Source organism: Diplotaxodon limnothrissa, linkage group LG23 (assembly GCF_057381915.1).
Source record: "Diplotaxodon limnothrissa isolate DT_005_m linkage group LG23, D_limnothrissa_male_GT1.1, whole genome shotgun sequence".
Taxonomy (NCBI): domain Eukaryota; kingdom Metazoa; phylum Chordata; class Actinopteri; order Cichliformes; family Cichlidae; genus Diplotaxodon; species Diplotaxodon limnothrissa.
Window position 1 is genome coordinate 48575023 of NC_140617.1, and position 18951 is coordinate 48593973.

Consider the following 18951-nt stretch of genomic DNA (forward strand, 5'->3'; position numbering starts at 1 on the left):
TGTGGATAATTAGATTATAGTTTATTGCAATAGCAAGTTGTGCCTTGTTCTCACATAGCAAGTGGAGAGTGATATATGAAATGATGGAAGGAAGGAAGAAGAGAAGCAAAGAGTGATTCACAGGCAGAGCCTAATTTATTTCTCACAGTTTTTCGTTGCCTTATGGTTCCAAGCGCTGTCACCAATCTTTGCATTTTGTTATTATCTCATGACACTTGTTTAATCTGCTACCACCTCTCCTGTGGACTTTTTAATGTCTACAGTCTCAGATCAGCACAGCCCTGCCCTTCCCATATTAGATTCTTGATGAATGTGTGTTGTTGTTATTCAGCCTGGTTCAATGTGCCCCTTTTTAACTTTGAGCACCCGCCCCTTTAAACCTCTCTGCACGGCCCTGCCAATCACAGCAGATGGCCCCGCCCCTCCCTGAGCCTGGTTCTGCCGGAGGTTTCTTCCTGTTAAAAGGGAGTTTTTCCTTCCCACTGTCGCCAAAGTGCTGCTCATAGGGGCTCATATGATTGTTGGGTTTTTCTCTGTACCAATGAAGCGCCTTGAGGCGACTTTTGTTGTGATTTGGCGCTATATAAATAAAAGTGAATTGAATTGAAAGCCAGGTAGCCAGCAGCTATGACCAGCACTACCTGTGCAGTTAATAAAAGGACAGGTAATGTGTGTCGTGCTGTTGCACACACAGCACGCTCGTTTGTTTCAGTTCGTCAGCTGCAACAAGACAGCTTACCAACGTGTACGTAATAAGCTAACACTCCTGTGTGCTACACACTACAGTGTGCGCTGTACACCTACTTACTGGTTGTGTCGCATCAGTCTGTGTCTCTGAGTTAACTTGTGTTTCTCCTACAGCTCCGGACCGCTAAAAATGCGCGTGCTCTTTGTGAGCTCGTTCTCGGCTCGTAACTAGTGATGTGCGGATCGATCCTGAAAAATCGATTCCTCCGATACCAGTCATTTATGTTTTAGAATCGATTCTCACATTAAAATATCGATATTTTAGTAATTTAGGGTAAATTTGTAGTTTACCATTAACATGAACACAGTGGAAAGTAACCATATCATTCAGATTGTCTACATTCGAAGGAACTACTTCCTCTTCCGCCTTTCATAGTAATGTGCGAAATACGGCTGCATAAATGTCTGCAGCCCCTTGGCATGCGCACTCACAACAATGGCTGAGCGTAATTGGAGTCATGTATTTTACCTCCACAAACAGCTGAGCTGGTTTGCGATACATGTGGCAAAAAAGTGAGGTGTTGTGGCAACACCACTAACCTTGTCAAACACCTTAGAGTCAATCATATCACAGAATACGAAAAGCCTATGTTGAGGCGAACTGAAGAGGAGGAGAGGGACAGGTGCTGCTAGGGCGAGACAGACGTCTCTCATGGAGTCCTTTAGTGCTGCAGGCAAGCAAGGTGTTCAAATAGCCACAACTTCAGTTTTTTTATTTCTATATGATGAACTCTGCATTATTAAGTGATAAGAACAAGTAATCTGTTGTCCTTTAATCATTATGGCACTTAAATTTGAGATACAGTAAATAAAATAAGTTTTTGTACAAAGTATCGGTATCGGATCAGTATCGTTGATACCACCCTGAATTTTACTTGGTATTGGATCGGAAAGGAAATCAGTGGTATCGCACATCACTACTCGTAACCAGCGCGTTCTGCCGTCAAGGGCGATCATTGGTTAAATGTGATCATGTGACTGATGCAAGCCAGATCCTTTTATTTAGCAAAACTGTGATTAATAGTTAAATATTATTGTTGAGGGGCACAGACAGGACTCCGCACACACACATTAAAAAATAAATAAATTTTTTTTTTTTAAAAGTTGCCTCAACAAAAGGGCACTTTGGGCACCCATCAGGAAAGGGGCGGGTGCTCAAGCCCCTCTAGCCCCCCCCCCTCTGCACGTGCCTGACACTAACTACACAAGATTTGTGCTAAACGTCGCAAATCTGTCACATCTCAAACACGCCGTCACTCCTAAAACTTTTAAACTCTAATTTAAAAACTGGTATAAAGTCCACACTTTGTCCGTCAGTTGTTCGTCTGTCCTGCTCACGTCTCCAATGGTTGTACACGTTGTCATTAACGTGGCTTCACTCCACATCAGCCGCTTTGCTAAAACACCGGTGTCGGCACATAAGGACGCTGTCAGAGCCTGTCAGCGACGCTGATCAGCTGCGTATATACGAATGTGAATCGCATCATTGGCTGGACTGTGGGATAAGGTGGCATCGTTCTGATCCCATACGGGAGCAGCCAGTCACTGACTCACACTGCAGAACAGGATTGTTGAAGTTTTAATTTTAATTTCAATTCAGGTGAGATTTGTTTTGTGGGCAACGCAGATTTTCTGTGCGCAGAGACGTGCCAGCAGTGCGCAATTGCGCACGCGCGCAGCTTGGAGCGAACATTGGTGGGCAATCATAATGACCAGTTTATCTCAACCCTGAGGATAAGCGGAGCATGGACGCGTGGATTTAAGCTGCTCTTCATATGTCGCTACCAAAGAGGACAGTGTTGAAAACCTCTTTTCAATACAAGCTTCAGTGCGCTTCATGTATCCATCACTAACTTGTGGGATCGGCTCGGGTGTGCTGTTCATGCCAGAGTGACCAGTACGACCAGTGCCATCCCTTTCGTGTGAACACAGTTCAGATCTGATCTCCGGTGTTCAGGTTGGTGGATACCGGATAAAGAGGACGACAGCAGAGGCTGCAAACAGATTTCCAGAAAACCAAATTAATGAATTGACTTCATTGTTTTCTGTGGTCATCATACAGCAGCTGTACTGAGAACTCCAACACAGCAGGTGGCGCTATGTCCCTTTTCTATCGGTTCACCCAAACACGCGAAGAAGAAGCAGAAGAAGGAAGAAGAAGAAGAAGAAGAAGGAGCGTTAGTACTGAGCTGTCACAGTTGAATAGACGGGATAAAGGAACAGATTCCGTATTTCCCGGGCAGCTATGGATGTAGCGCTGTATGTGATAGCTGCCGCTGTCCTCGTCGTTCTCATACTGTTTGCCGTGAAGGTGCGGAGGCAGACACGGGCAGGTAGGACCGCCTCACTGCGCTCGGCTGCAGCGGTGGGCCGCTGCCTGGATGCCGACATGCCGCAGTCCAGGCTGCTCGTTTCAGACGCTGTTTGGTAGATGAGCAGCTCGCACACGCTGAGCAGCACCTGTAGCTCTGACTGCTCGGATCTGTGCCGTGTTTTGGTGAAGCCCTAAACGTGTCGATCCGGCTCATAGCGCGCTGACAGCCGGTTGTAAATAATGAGTTCATCAGATGTTGGTGTTAAAGCTCGTCGGGCAGTGGGAATGGAAACGTCACGCGTGGTAACGACGTGCTGTCAGCGTGCAGCTGTGCAGAGCTGATGTGGGCCTGAACGTGTCATCAGCCCGTGGCTGAAGCCAGGACATGAGGACACGGCAGACTTACACCAGCTTTGGCCTGAATCTGTTTCTGATGGCGTTTAAACTCACCGAAACAGACACAAAACCCCAGCTTTATGTGGTCACCCCCCCAGTTTAAATATTTACTTAATTGACAAAGTGTGTGCATGGCTCATAGTTTCCTTGTGCTGTGTGCTCAGCCGACGAGGACCAGCGCAGGGATGTTGTGCGTGCAGCGGGGCCCCCTCAGCGAGCAGCAGAGGAGCGAGGAGCCGGCATGCCTCGCAGGAGAAGGAACCTGGCCAGTGTGATGGCAAACAGACGACCTCAGAGAGAAGCTGTGGAACGCGGTAAAGCCCCTGAAACAAACACGTTAGTGTGCTGGAAGAGTCTGCTCGGCTCGTGGTTGAGCTCTCGGAGCGTATGTTTCATGAGGGCCTCTCCGAGCAGAAGCACAGGCTTCCTGTGGGACAAATGTCCCTCATAATGTCCCTGCATGTTCATCACACAAAGATGAATTTCAACATTAAACTTTGGCTTTTCCCACAGTTTTTGCTGAGCATTTATAACGTGTCACATTATTTGATTTCACCCCCCTTTTTTCTGTTTCCACTTCTGCTGATCAAATGCAAAACACACAGTAAAGGTGCTGTTTATACATGAGAATGAGTGTGTCCTGCTGCTTTCAGAGGAGGAGCCTGTGGAGGAAGACGAGGCGGAGCAGCAGAGCTTCCAGCCGACTGCAAAGGTCGGAGCCAAGAAGCAGCGGAAGTTGGAGGAGAAACAAGCCAAGAAAGCCCAGAGGGAGGTGAGACACGCTCCACTGTCCACTCAGGGCTCGTTTCGATCTACTGGTTTTTAATGAACTCTGTTCTACTGCAGTGTCTTCAAAGTCACTTTACAGTTTACTATTTTCAGGCTGAGATGGAAGAAAGGGAGGAAAGGAGGAGGATGCAGGAGCTCAGAGAACAGGAGAGGCAGCAGGCAGAGGAGAAGGAGCGGCTGCTGGAACAGAAACAGGTCTCACCGAGTCTCCTCGGCAGCTTTCCTCGGGTGCTCACGTGATCAGATGCTGATGCTCTGTGCTGCTCTCCACTCAGGAGGAGCAGGAGCGCCGAGCTAAAGAGGAGCAGGAAAAGCGCGAGGAGGAAGAGTACCTGAGACTCAAGGCTTCCTTTATCGTAGAAGAGCAGGGAGAGGAGGAGCAGCTCTCTGAGGACCAGGTCAGACCGGAGACATTATGGTAAACATTCCTGTTTTATTTGGAGTAAACCTCTGCTTGTGTATTCTCAGTCACGCAACCTGCTGCAAGAATTCATCCAGTACATCGAGGTAAGGCCGCCCACTCCGCCGCTGCTCCCCTGCTGACATCAGTCGGCGTCTTTCTAACTGTCTCCTCTGCTGCAGACCTCTAAGGTGGTTCTCCTGGAGGATCTGGCTTCTCATTTTGGGATGAGGACACAAGATGCCATCAGCAGACTGCAGGACCTGCTGGCTGAAGGCTCCCTCACAGGTTAGTGCGTCAAGACCGTTCAAATACACTGAACATGTCAGATCCAATATGCCAGGAGGCCAGAAGATGAATTAATTACATAATTAATGAGGAAAATCAGGCTGACAGTTGCTGTTGTGAAGGATCATTCGTCCTGAGTGAGCCCGACTGCACATCCTCCCACATGTTCATGGACGACTTCAGCTCGTTCCTGGCAGTAAGCACAGAGCTTCTGTGCTCGATGCTGCCACCAGATGTCCACGTAACTGTCTGAGCATTGGTTCTGGTTGCTATTATGAAGTGCTGATGCAGTATCTAGGAGGCAGATCCTACGGTGACCTGTGGGGTGGTTTTAGCTCAGGTGGTAGAGCAGGTCACCTAACCAGAAGGTTGGTGGTTCATTCCCAGTCTGCTGAGTGAACGTGAAGCTACGTTCACTCTGCAGGTCGTAATGCTCGATTCTGAGTTTTTGATCAAATCCGATTTTTTTTGTCTGCTCGTTCACACTACAAATAAAATGCGACAGCAAAGGCGCTCTAGTGTGAACGCTCAAAGCAGCTGCATGCGCAAAAGAAGACGTCACGCACGACGCGCTCTGTTTAGACCCAGAGCAACAGTGTTGTTTGACTGATGGCCTTAATATAAAGACTTCGGACTTCACGTTTCCCAATTTTTGCTTCAAGTTATTTTGTTATTCACATAATAATGTAATTAACCTAATAATGATCCTTATTGCTGTTTTAGAGCAGCGCTGCTTCAAAGGATAGCTGCAGGTTTCTGTCAGATAAAATGTTCACGTTTCTCCAACGTTGTCTTCCCAGCAGTTTCACGGGATGACCAGGAAGCGTTCGATGTCTTCTCCGGCGCTGATAATGGCGTCTGTCTTGTGTCAGTGACGTAAAAGACGGATTTAATGCAACATGACCATCAAACAGCAGTCGCTTTCTGAAACATCAGATATGTGTCGGATTCAGTGCCACATACGAAAGTGACCCAGATCGGATTTGAAAATATCGGATTTGTGCCGTTCACACTGTCACACCATGATGGGATAGATGGTCGCAGAGGGTCAGAAAAGTCTGATTTGATGCGCTTTCGCCTGCAGTGTGAATGTAGCCATAAATGGGAAGTGCTTAGAAAAAAGCCCTTGAATGTGTGAATGTGCAGAGCGCTTTGAGTGCTCAGACTGAGGAGAACGGTGCTGTATAAGAAACGGTGCATTCACTGTTTACTTGTTGTCTGCAGGTGTGATTGATGACAGAGGGAAGTTTATCTCCATCACTCCAGGAGAGCTGGACTCTGTGGCTCAGTTCATCAGGCAGCGAGGCCGAGTGTCCATCACAGAGCTGGCTCAGGCCAGCAACTCTCTGATCAACCTGATGCCTGAGAGTCGCAGTGCTGCCTGACACTCTGTGGACACATCCTTGAGTGGCTGTTGACACACAGCTGGACTCTTCACTGCCATCCTGTGTGGCTCAGTACTCTTAATCACAGCAGACGTCAGGTTACAGTTGACCTCCCAGTATGAGGATTTCAGCCAAACTGGAATAAACAAATCCTGAGTTTTATCAATGACTTGTGTATTTTTGCATTTGCACAACGGCGTTTCTTCTTTACTGGAGTCGTGAAGCAACTCAGTGGCTCAAAGTAACACCCCACACTCATGTCTGTGAAGGTTCTCAGTCATCCAGGTCATCGTAGTCTAAGGAGCTTGCAAAGAAAAGCGTCTGGACTTCTTTAAGTTGCTTGAAGACGTTTCACCTCTCATCCGAGAAGCTTCTTCAGTTCTGAGGTCAAATGGTGGAGAGTCCCAGATTTAAGCCTGGTGGGAGTTTCCCCCACAGAGGGACAAAAGGACCCCCTGATGATCGATCCTCCATCTAATCACATGAGCCGAGGTGTGAAAACAGGTGTGGGTCACAATCAGCCAGGGTTTCAGGTGAGCTCATTGTGAAACCTGGCCCCACCCTGTCATGTGATGTCCTGAGGTCAGATGGCCCAGGATGTGAGTGGGCGTTAAGGCGTCTGGGAAGGAACTCAGAACTGGATTATAGATGGCAGACAGTTGTTGTGTTAAGCCCCGCCCTCTGTTCAAAGATGGTCGCTCACAGTGGACATAGATGCTTCTTTTACTCCTCTTTGACCTTAGAACTGAAGGAGCTTCTCTGATGAGAGGTGAAACGTCTTCAAGCAACTCAAAGAGGTCCAGACGCTTTTCTTTGCAAGCTCCTTAGACCCACACTTGGGTATATTTATGGTGGGCTTTCTACGTGTGCTGCATTCAGTTTGTTCCACACATTTGTGTCAGCTCTGATTGGTAATGGTTAAACTACCCAGAAGCTTCGTGTGCTACTCATGAAGGAAGTTCTCGTTATTCTCAGACCTTGTACTCAGAGATGAATCCATAAAGAGACTGCGCAGTTTAAGGACCAATGCAGTACTTTCAGCAAAACTTTAATGTATCAATGCCAAATACAGTGGTGGTGGGGTATGCTGCCAGACCTCTGCAGCTCCTGGTGCTGTAGGATGGTGAGCATCAGCCTTGTGGGGTGAATAAGGTGAGGTGGGTATCAAACATTGATGATACTGCAGGTACAGCCAACTGTGAGCATTACAGCAGCTCAGACTTAGTCCAGTACTGGATAACCACCGGGTTTTAAAAATAAAGGAGGCCTGTAACATGACTGAGAGGTGGAGCCACAGTGACAGGCAGGTACAGCACGTGGCTCAGGAAACAAACTAAGAGTCCAGCACCCTGAGCTTCTGTTTTATGGCATCGTGCTGTTTTCTTGTTATTCCAAGTCTTTCCGTCGAGTCCACAAAGCTCAAATCATTGTTAGAAATGAAAAAACCTTCAGCTGGACGTCTCCTCGCCTTTGTCCTCCGGTCCTTGTCCTCTCGCGCTCATTTTGATCTCCCACGTGGAGGTGGCTCCTCTATCCTGAAAACACAAGACAATCCCACCAGTGTAGCCCGAAACAGGAAATGCACTGAGCTAACCTTCTGTGCGTCGTACCTTTATCAGCACACCCAGGGGCGCCAGGTCCTCTCTGAGGGCATCGCAGGCTTTAAGCAGAGGGAGTCTGTCAGGGTGCAGTCCAGCTCTGCTCGGGGATCCTGTGGATGAACCGTCCCGCCGAGCGAGCGCGAACTCTCGAACTTTGCTCCTGAACTGAGTCAGCTGTTCCACAACCGGCTGCAGACTGCCTCGGCTGCTCAGCACCTCAGCCTCCTTCAGAGGACAGAGACACACGGGAGACCTCTTCAATCAAGGATTATTATCATGATTCACTGACAGACGCCTCAGTGTCATGCTGCCCGCTGAAGGGACATCACAGTGAAAAAGTGCTGACCTTAGTGTGCAGGTCGATGCCAAACACATCCAAGACATCTCTGACGTAGGTGACCATTGCTCCGAACACGGCGGGGCTGCGGGCCGCCCCAGCAGGCTGAACAGAAACAGGCTCGTGTCTGAATGTGCAATACGCTTAGAACAAGTATCGCTGCTGCTCACTGACCACACTGTTGTCATAGCTCCTGTTCCTGATCTCTAGTGCAGGGGTGGGCCACTCCAGGCCTCCAGGGCCGCTGTCCTGCAGGTTTTAGATCTCACCCTGGATCAACACAGCTGAATCACATGACCAGTTCATTACCAGGCCTCTGGAGAACTTAAAGACATGTTGAGGAGGATTTATCCATTTAAATCAGCTGTGCTGGATCAAGGACACGTCTAAAACCTGCAGGAGCCCAGCCTTCAAGGCCCGGAGCTCCCCACCCCTGACCTAACCCGACGTCTGCTGGCAGAAGTTCAGATTTCACAACAGTGGGACTGTCCAGCTGTTGTGACAGAGGTGGAACTGAAGCTTGTCTATTCTGACCACTCAAAGCTCTTCAGACCAACATGTAACCCAACATACGACAGCATGATCCCAGAGCGCCAATACTGCCAGACCTGGTGGAGACCCAGCTGCTAACTGGGACTTTCCACCAACATCACTGACACACTGACATCAAACCTGTCAGACAGTTACCGTAGAAACAGGCTGAAGCTGGCAGTTTCCGTGATAAACCAGATTCATCAGAGCACTTATGGCTCTCGGTGTATCAAAGTCATCTGCTAGAGTGGACATCACAGTGGATTTAGTCTCAGCCAGCCTGAAAAGTACAAAAACACAGGAAGACAGTTTGTAGACGGAGCAGAACCTCTCAGGCATCAGCTGAATGTAGCAGGCAAGCGTCTCAGAATGCATGACTGCTGCCGGCACTAGCATCTGTCCTGTCCTCACTGCTTCAGCTAATTACAGCTGTGCGAGGAACAGGAGAGACAGAAATATGAGGAGGACACTCGGCCATGGGCGGAGGAGAAAGTGGGCACCTGCTCCAGAGCAAATCCTCCTGCACGTGTGAACACTGCAGCTGACCCTTCATGTAGGCCTGAGCATCGTGGCAGAAGGTGGAGATGGTGTCCAGAGTGCTGCGAGCCTCCAGCACGCTGCTGTCGCTGTAGTCGATAGCTGTGGAGACATTACAGGAAGTGCAGTTTAACATCGCAGCTATGCGACTCGAACTCCAATAACGAATGCATTCATGTATCAGACTGGGAAAACCTAATCGTGTGCCTCACCTGATCTGTATTTGCTCAAAAGACAAAACATCCGGAATTCATTGGCAGAATAAGACCGCAGAAAATCCTGACGAGGACGAAGACGTGATCATTTTCACCCACTCCACACAGCATAGCGCATTCAGGTATTAATGCAATAACACAAATAAGACAAGGAGTCAGCAGGACTGTACCTTGATGCTGATGTAGTTCTTTAAAGATTTAGACATTTTCTCTGGACTGCCCTTCAGGTGTAAGTGCCCTAAAAACAGCAACAACACGCTGAACAGAGCACGACACACAGCTGCTCCCAAACTCAGCTCTGCAACACGAATGACCCCCAAACACTTTCAGACAGCGTCTGCTTTCCAGAGAGCGTGCACGAGGCACGAGCCACGTCTGGCTTTTACCTGAGTGCAGGAAGTAGTTTGCCCATTGTCCACACTGGTGATACGCCTCACTCTGAGCGATCTCATTCTCGTGGTGAGGAAAAGCCAGGTCAATCCCTCCAGAGTGGACATCCAACTGTCCCCCAAACATGGAGCTGAAAGCACACGAACAGGAAACTCATCAGCGCTCAAACTCAGGCTAATTAAATCCTGCATTCAACTGTTCGACTGAAGAAACAAACATCACTGCTGGACTAACATGAAGTCAGTGTTGCTAACAGTTGCTAACACTGGGGTCTATTTTTTCACAGTATAACCTTTCATTTCACTTTTGCAGGTTTGCCTTTTAAAGCAGGCGCAGACTCATCTCAGCTGTTAGTACATCCCCTGAGGACAGCAGATATCCTTACAGTTGTAAGGATTTAAATTTGCTGTGGGTCCTTTATCCTGACATTGTAAGACAAGTGTTAAAACCTTGTTGTGTACCTTATTCTGTCCTTTACACTGTAGGCAGGTGAGCACACAAGTTCAATCTGACTTGTTCCATCTGAGACAGCTGGCCGAGGGAAAGCCAAACCTTCCAGCTAAAGTCTGAACGTGTTGTTCATCTGTTCAGTACTTGCAGACGGGACTGCTGCAGTTCTTTGGTTTGGACCAGGCCTCTCTTTACTGCAGCTGCTCGTCTGCTGGCCGGTACGAAACAGAAGGAGCACACGTCCCTGCTGTTGGCCGCTCTACACTGGCTTCCAATTTAGAATTGTAATCAACCCACAACAAGAAAACGTGTCTACAAACTGAGGAAATGCAGAAACCACAGGTTGTTCAGTCGCCCACTTCACGATGCCACGGAGGAAACAAATCACCGCAGTAAAAGTCGCCTCATTTACTGAGGTCTGTCTGTAACTGGGCAAAGATAAGAATTCCCAAGCGTTAATGGGATTCATGACCAAACAGAACAAACCTAGCAATGGTAGAACATTCAATATGCCAGCCCGGTCTTCCTCTGCCCCACGGGGACTCCCAGTATGGTTCTCGAGGTTTCGACGGTTTCCACAGAGCAAAGTCCCTCGGGTCCCGTTTGTTTGAGGAGCCTGCAGAGCCGTAGAGTTTGCGGTCAGTAAACTCGGGCGTCTCACTAACATCGACATGGAAACAGAAATAATTAAGAAAGGATTAACTCACACCAACACTCACCGGGCTCTCCCTGAGGATCCACAGCTCCCACAAACCTGCCGTACCTGCCACCAATGGACTGAATGTCAAAATACACATCGCCTGCAACCAAAGCAGTGCACAAGTGACACCTCCAGCATTTCAGACGACCAAAAACACCAAACAAAACAAGCTCCTCGATATTTACCTTCTTTCGTGGCATAAGCGTGTCCATTTCTGATGATCTTCTCAATAAAGGCAACGATATGATGCACATTCTCTGTGACCCTTAAATACACTGCAGGAGGAACCACCTCAACACAACAACATGAAGACGTGTTTATACATGAACAGGATGGTTTTACAAACGCTGAAACTCAGAGTGGAGGTAAAATTGTGCAGTGCTTCATGAAATAGATCTATCCTTTTATCCTGTGCATGCTGTAACGCAGGCTGATCTGCTGCAGGTCTAAGCTCACACCTTAAGCGACAGCATGTCCCTCTTGAACTCGTCCTCGTACACTGCGCTGACGGCGGCTGGGGAAACGTTTTCCTGTTGGACCACATGAAACACATGACGTCAGCAGGTGAGAACAGAGCAGCAGCCAGCAGGTGCAGGACGGCCTCACCTCCCAGCTTCTTCTGATGATCTTGTCATCGATGTCAGTGATGACCATGGCATGGATCACGGTGATCCCAAACAGTCTGCTGAGGATCCTCTGCAGGATGTCAAACCTCACGTATGAGCTGTGACGGAACAAACCCACAGAGCTCACACACACACACACACACCGTTTACCTGCACGCCATAGCCTCACCTACTGTTGCCATAGTTACCTTGCATGACCCAGGTGAGCGTGATCGTACACGGTGGGTCCACAGCTGTACCTGAGATGTAACACATAAGTGGGTTATTAGGCCGCCGTGTGCCGGCATGAGCAGCACAGTGGTCAGAGTCCGTACCAGGTCGCGACCCCCTCTCTTGTCAGGATCAGGGGCTCCTTCTGTTTGCTCAGGCTGTTAAAAGTCTTCAAGCCCGTATCAAAGCCGCTAGGCCTCACCCACTCCCTCCCGGACACACTGCAGCTGGGTCCGTGGGACGTGGATCGGACCGTGACCGCCGGTGAAAGTCCGGGGACCGGTGCCCTCCACAGCAGCGAGCTCACCTGTTTCCACATAGCGCGAGCCGCCGTGGTTTGAAGGCGAAGTCTGCGGTGTGACCGCACCGGAGCTCACGCACAGCTCACCGCAGCGGTTCCGACGCTGAAACAAACCGATCTAAACGCGGTTGTTTCGCTCTTCACGCACGTTTAAGCCACTCCTACACTTCTCGCGAGAGTTGTATAGCGGAAGTTTATAGGCGAATCATGTGACTCGGTGTAGCTGGCAGTGTGAACAGCTATGCCAAAATAGTCGGAGCTCTGACAGGAAGGTTCAGATCCCAGAGGATTCTCCGATATGCAGAACGTGATCAACACGGTGAAGGGCACGGCCCTCGGGGTGGCCGAGTTATTCACCCCGGTATTAAAGGTAAGCGCGGCAGCTAGCTGCTGGTAGCTGTAGCCGCTCGGACGTCGGGGCTTCATTTGTGCTCTCGGTGTGAAATGTTTGACACGCAGCTGCTTCACCGGAAGTGAAGCGGAGCACTAACAGCTTTCGCTTTGTTGTTAATGACAGGAATCGAGATTCAAAGAGACGGGAGTCCTCACGCCGGAGGAGGTGAGACCGACACAGCCCCGCATACACTGTTCCTCCGCGGCTCTGCTCAGGGCCTCACCTGTCCGCTCCTCTGTCTGTCTTTCAGTTTGTAGCAGCTGGAGATCACCTGGTTCATCACTGCCCCACATGGAAATGGTGAGAGGCTTAATTCATGTCAAACACGACGAGTCCGTGTCATTAAAAAAGAAACGCACGAAAGACGAAACTAGACGCTTGGTGCCGTGTTTCTGGAAGCGCGTGTCTCCGTGTGCTCCGACGGTCAAAGCTCAGTTTCTCCACTCATTCAGACGCCACATTTATACACGTCGTTCCTGTGACAAACGTTTGACCTGCAGATGGAAAATGTAAAAAAACCTGCACTTTTTTTTACTGTAGTAACACCACAAATGAGCCGTTTATACAAAGAGCTTGAAAAGGGGCCGCTTTCCCATCATCTGTGCTCATGCTTACATGCTTCACATCATCATCACCACAAAGGGTTAAAGGAAATATACTGGGCACCATAACTAACTCAAACTCCAAGTAACTGCTGCAAACCAGCACTGTAGGGGGACAGAATGACCAAACCATCAGCGTACGTTAAAAAAGGAAAGATCATACAAAGAACACGTATGTGCGATATCCTTACATGTGCGGGCTCGATTGTTAGAGCTCCTGGAAACTGTGGTACACGGTCCCATTCAGTCCATCGAGCAGTTGTCCAAGAGCGCAGAGTTGGCAGTCTTTATCAATCTGTCCAAACAAGTTTTCGATGCACAGAGTGGAGCTGAAACTGTGAGATTGCACCACACAGTGCAACGTCACCCCCACCCTCCACTAAGACAATGAAACCCAGGTGCTGCTGTGATGGGGGGCGCTGTCATAACCTTGTTTACAGCTGTGCAGCTTGGCTGCAGTCCTCGTCTTCAGTAGTAATGACAGAGCTTTCTGCCCCTTTGCTTTAGTCACAAAGTGTTGATCATCTGTGGACTTGCTCTGCTGATGAAATGTTGCTCCGCCTCTCTGACTCAGTCTTTATTAGCCACCAGCTGGCAGGTTCAAACCCAGAGCTTCTTGATGGGAGGCAGCAGTGTTACCGCTGCACCAGTGTGTCGCCAACATTGTCCGTCCTGCTGCAGTGTGGTGACGATTAATGTTGCCTGTGCTGACAGCTTTCACAGGAACGTTTGTGTGGAAAATGAGGATGCGGCCTCAGAGCTTGCATGAGTGTTGAATGTGTCCGAGCGATTTCACAGCATAATGGAAGAAGCTGTTGTGATGCAACACGGAGAAACCCAGCTTGTGTCATTATGGCACATCATCACACACTGAAACCTGCTGCCACAGAACAGAGGTCGTTTTTTATGTTTTGCATGTCAAATGCAGGACAAATGTAAAAGCTGGATGTAGTTACTGTGACCTCCCCTGTTGGAGGCTTGATTTGAAGCCATGAAGTTGATATCGGTTAACGGTCAGTGATAATGGCTTGTGATTGACAGCTTGTTAGTTAATGTGAGTTCATGCCACAAATAATCTTCCATTGTGAAATGCAGCATCGCCACGAGCTAGACCCAAACTGAGGACACAAAGCCGTTTCACTCAAGAGCCAAAGCCACAGCTGTCCACATCTAGTGCTCTTTAGACTGAAGGACCTCGTTAGACTTCATGTTTCCAAACCAGAAGCTCAGTCCATGTTCTTCACTGTCAGAAAGATGAGAACAACTGTAATAAACTGTGGTTTGTAACCAGGGTGGAGGTCTCAGGACCTGAGCCGGGCTAAAACGGCAGCAAATGATCTGTTTTTTCTCTCCCGTCAGGGCCACTGGAGAAGAAGCAAAGGTGAAGCCATATCTGCCACAGGACAAACAGTTTCTCCTGACACGCAATGGTGAGAGGCAGACTTCAGGAATTTCAGTCAGCAAGTCTGACTCACTGCTTCAGTGTTTAGTGACACAAGACTGAACCTCAAGTGCCTTAAAGTTCAGGACAGGACTGAAGTTTTTAAAGATGATATTGTGAACAAATAATTTTGTGTGTTTCAAAGTGTCATTGCTGTGTGTGTGTGTGTGCGTGCGCAGTGCCCTGTTACAAGCGCTGTAAGCAGATGGAGTATTCAGATGAGCTGGAGGCCATCATCGAGGAGGACGATGGAGACGGGGGCTGGGTGGACACCTACCACAACACAGGTGTGATGCTGGTGGTACCCGCGCACAGCTAACTGTTCATCGTGGTTCACTGTCACATACTGGAGTGGGCTACATGCTTCACATACGATCACACTGATCAATCTCATTCTGATGATGTGGCCGTGATATCAGACGTGTGCTGAGTATTTCCTGATGACTGTGCAGGTGTCAGTAAAGATCCCCTGAATGTGTCTGTGCAGGTGTGTTAGGAGTCACAGATGCTGTGCAGGAAATCTCACTGGACAACAACAAGGTTTGATTTCTAATTAATATGAATGTAAAATCCTCCACCGCTCTAATAGTTCCATCCCTCGGCTGAAGGACCGAGGGCGTGCGTGACGGAGGGATGTTTCCTCCCAGATTACTGCTCAGATGTGAATGAAACGGTTCGTTTGCTCAGTTTCGCTCCTTGCGATTGGTGGACCATCATAAAAGCCTCGATGCCATCGATTGCGTCTCCGGTGTCTGATTGTGCGGTTACATATCTGTGCTCTTAATCTGAACTCTTCTAGGATAAGAACATGAATGCCCCGTCTGCAGCATGCTGTGATGATGAGGATGATGAAGACGGAGAAGCGGCAGATATGGAAGGTATTGATCGTGTCTTTCTGTGGTTTGGATGTGCTCCCAGATCGGCCCTCACACTCCGCTGTCTTTTCAGAATATGAAGAAAGCGGGCTGTTGGAAACAGACGAGGTACGCTCGCAGCGCTGTCTGACCTCGGCCATCATCCGCCCGACTCCGGCCTGACTCTTGTTTTCTGTCTCTAGGCAACCCTGGACACCAGCAAAATAGCAGAAACTAAAACCAAAGCAGAACCTGGCAGCGAAGACGCCATTCTTCAGACGAGAACATATGACCTGTACATCACATACGATAAATACTACCAGACCCCTCGACTCTGGCTCTTTGGATATGATGAAGTATGAACTTTATTCTTCGTGGTATAGAGATGATAAGCAGTCGATAGACTCCGAGCGTGAACATCTGCAGTCTGCTGCTTCTTGTTGAGAAGGAGCGCAACCAAAACTGAGACCAGCTTTGTTGCTTTGTCTCCCAGGACAGGCAGCCGCTCACTGTAGAGCAGATGTACGAGGACATCAGTCAGGACCACGTGAAGAAGACGGTCACCATCGAGAACCACCCCCACCTTCCTCCACCTGCCATGTGCTCGGTTCACCCCTGCAGGTGAGAGTTTCGTTTGTCGCGTTGAAAGATGCAGACCCACCACACAGCTGCACCTGTGATGGTGTCGAGGCTTATTGTGCTGAATGAATGAATCGGGAAAAGATGGATGACACTGTGGTGGGTTCGGTGATGCTGATTTGCACTGTGACTTCTTCACTGCGCTCTAAGAAGCCAAACGTTGTCACACACTAACTTCCTGTTTTCACTAGAAGCTGCTGCTCCAGCCCAAAACCTGTTTCACACGTTCAACTCACTTCTGTGTTCAGTTCAACTTGATTTCTATACCGACCGCAGATGTTATTGTAAGGCAGAGCCCCTGCAACAGTACTGAGTGATCACATGACCATTAATAGCGAGTCAGCTGGTGCTGGTATCGAGTCGCATTCTTCTGCGTCTCCGCTGAGATAAAGGAACCGTGGTCGTGTTTAAGGATGTCTGTGTCGCAAACCTTTTGACAAGAACCTTTAACCTTTGAACTCGTGACCTTTGCTTTCAGGCATGCTGAAGTGATGAAAAAGATCATTGAGACTGTGGCAGAAGGAGGAGGAGAGCTGGGAGTGCATATGTATCCTTTGATGATGTCACGCGTCACCACAGCGACGCAATGAAAGGAAAGTGGCTCCGTTGAGAAGCTTAACTTTGTGCATGTTGTGTATTTTCGGCTATTTGCAAAAGGAAAGTGTCAGAGCTGTTGGAGGTGTGGGCGCTGCAGCAGCACCCAGCAGGGGAAGCTCCGGTCAGCAGCAGAGCCAAAGAGAGCCTGTGTCGCTCTGCTGGCTCCTAACAGCATCTCTCCAGACCAGCCAAGAAGCTGCCTGAGGAGGTGCCAGGCTTACCAGGATAAGCAGCAGGGATGGATGTTTTCACCTCTGTACACCAGCAGTTCATTGACGTATCAGCACTTCGATGTTTTATAGGAGCCGGCTGCAGCCAGGCAGGAAGAGCAGCACTCGGCGGCTGGCCTGCAGCGAGTGTTCGTGGTCAGGCAGGTGGTCGCTCTACCCCCACCTCTGTTTCCTTAACTGATGCTTTCAGGTATCTTCTGATTTTCCTCAAGTTTGTGCAGGCCGTCATTCCCACGATAGAATACGACTACACGAGACATTTTACCATGTAGGTGCCTCTGCTGCAACACCACGTGCACACGGGAAATACCAGAGATGGTCTCCGCTCTCAATACAACTGGTCTGCTGAATGTTTGTGCTACTCTAAGATGCTTTGTGTGGAAGTGTCAAGGATATGAAACGCTGTCTCTTAAAAGAACGGGCTGACGTATTAGGACACGTGCTTGTTTTCTGCTGAACCCAGAGAAACCCGATCAGCATCAGTTTGATCTGTGTGTATGCAGCACAGAGTAGGATGCTGTCATGCAAACGGCACAGCTACCCTGCTCTGTTGCATAAATTCAGATGCGTTGTGTGTAGTTCTGTCTCTGTGATAAGCTGGCTAAACACATCAGAGGTGAGGTCTAACCCTCGGTAACCAAGGTCCTCATCACCCAAGAGCTCGACTGCACCTGCAATGTCTCTGCGGGACAGTGAAGCTTATTGATGGTTAGTGTGATTAGGAGTGTTTAAACAGAAGCTAAGCAATGTCCTGCTGCAGGGAAGGATTGATGTGTGCTGCTTTAGTTCCCAGTCTGACACTCATTCATGTGTTGGTGTAAGATCAGGTTTGCTCCTCCCACAGCGCTGCGCTGCTTAGCCCCGACCTTAGAGAAACTAAACGAATCCTCCTCTTCATCATGGAGGCGATCCTGCAGTTAGGAACTTAAAACTGTCACATTCAAGCTTGAAATCACTGCTGCTTGGTGCGAGTTTGTGGTAGACGATTCCATCAGTCCAGCACTCACTCTGCTCTCTGGCTGCACCAGCCTGTGGAAACAACTCTGTGTTTAGCAGCTTCGGCTGCATCCACTCGTGCTCATGTCTGCCCACTTGTGTCTCAGCTCAGTGGATGCTGAGACACAGGAAAACTGAAGCAGGAGCCCAACAACTTCTGGATGGCTACAAATAATAAAGCAGCCTTGTCTCGACGGCGGCGTCGAGGGAAGCTCGTGGAGCACGGATGTTTCCCGTCAGCTGTCCTCGCTTCCATCCCAACGCTCTCTGCGGGAATCGAGGCTGAACCTCAGTTTGTTGAGAATGTGCTGATCCCGTTTCTGTGTCGGTCTTCAGTTGTGAGCAGGTTTCTAATTGATGCTTCAGAGGATTTGTTGTCAGATGTAACTCTGTGTCTAATGTATTACTGACCTTTGAAGAGGTTTGCTGTGACCTCTGCAGAGCAGCCTCACTGATGCAGTTTAACTACACGTCCATGTTTCCTGTAACCTGTCATGTTTGGCTCATTACAGTGGCAGCACTCATCCATACAAAGCATCTGCTTCAGTAATCCACAGCTTGCTTCCTCGTGTGTTGGTTGATCAAATATTCTTTGTATCTGTGCCTGTTGGTCCAGTCTTCTAATTTAAGTTGCTTGGTGGTGAGGCTTCACCGTTTCAGAAAGATGTACATTTATCAATAAAGAGTTTCCCAAATATTGCAAGAAAAATGCTGTTTATGGATGTATTTATTGGTGCTGGGGAGGGGCGGTGGTAAGTAAAACATCTCAAACCTAAAAATGTTCCTTCATGATACACGTTATGCTGCAGGTGGCAAGGTTACAGGTGAAGGAAAAGCCAGCACAAAGTGTCCTGGTCGTAGTTCTGAGGCCTAACAGCTGATGGCGTTCCCTCCCTACAGCTTGTACGTTTGCTCTCTGCATGACCTCAACGTGCTTAAGCCACTCCTTTGTTGCCATAGCAGCATCTGACTGATAACGGT

At 48.9% G+C, this 18951-nt stretch overlaps 3 protein-coding genes across 4 annotated transcripts; 2 read left to right on the forward strand and 1 right to left on the reverse strand.

Moving 5' to 3' along the window:
• The first annotated feature begins 2913 nt into the window (after positions 1 to 2913).
• ddrgk1 (DDRGK domain containing 1) lies at positions 2914 to 6580 on the forward strand. The gene is made up of 8 exons (XM_085347597.1): positions 2914 to 3080; positions 3622 to 3771; positions 4111 to 4229; positions 4340 to 4441; positions 4522 to 4644; positions 4715 to 4753; positions 4829 to 4934; positions 6159 to 6580. The coding sequence occupies exons 1-8, from the start codon at positions 2993 to 2995 to the stop codon at positions 6317 to 6319; spliced, it is 888 nt and encodes a 295-aa protein (XP_085203723.1). The 5' UTR covers positions 2914 to 2992; the 3' UTR covers positions 6320 to 6580.
• A 542-nt stretch (positions 6581 to 7122) lies between these two features.
• cars2 (cysteinyl-tRNA synthetase 2, mitochondrial) lies at positions 7123 to 12348 on the reverse strand. 2 transcript variants are annotated; one of them, XM_085347424.1, is made up of 15 exons: positions 12021 to 12348; positions 11895 to 11945; positions 11687 to 11804; positions 11539 to 11610; positions 11266 to 11371; positions 11088 to 11180; positions 10867 to 10996; positions 9927 to 10060; positions 9711 to 9778; positions 9538 to 9604; positions 9289 to 9427; positions 8945 to 9068; positions 8267 to 8362; positions 7930 to 8145; positions 7123 to 7854 (listed from the first exon to the last, which is right to left on the reverse strand). In XM_085347424.1, the coding sequence occupies exons 1-15, from the start codon at positions 12233 to 12235 to the stop codon at positions 7768 to 7770; spliced, it is 1716 nt and encodes a 571-aa protein (XP_085203550.1). In that variant the 5' UTR covers positions 12236 to 12348; the 3' UTR covers positions 7123 to 7767. The 2 variants fall into 2 exon arrangements, with proteins under 2 accessions (XP_085203550.1, XP_085203551.1); XM_085347425.1 differs by having other exon boundaries at positions 7124 to 7854; positions 11100 to 11180.
• Positions 12349 to 12431: 83 nt separating this feature from the next.
• On the forward strand, positions 12432 to 18669 carry atg3 (autophagy related 3). The gene is made up of 12 exons (XM_085347394.1): positions 12432 to 12587; positions 12735 to 12776; positions 12862 to 12911; positions 14573 to 14643; positions 14834 to 14941; positions 15142 to 15194; positions 15454 to 15532; positions 15603 to 15637; positions 15712 to 15864; positions 16002 to 16129; positions 16626 to 16694; positions 17165 to 18669. Exons 1-12 carry the CDS (start codon positions 12516 to 12518, stop codon positions 17244 to 17246), a joined length of 942 nt encoding a protein of 313 aa, XP_085203520.1. The 5' UTR covers positions 12432 to 12515; the 3' UTR covers positions 17247 to 18669.
• The last annotated feature ends 282 nt before the right edge of the window (positions 18670 to 18951 follow it).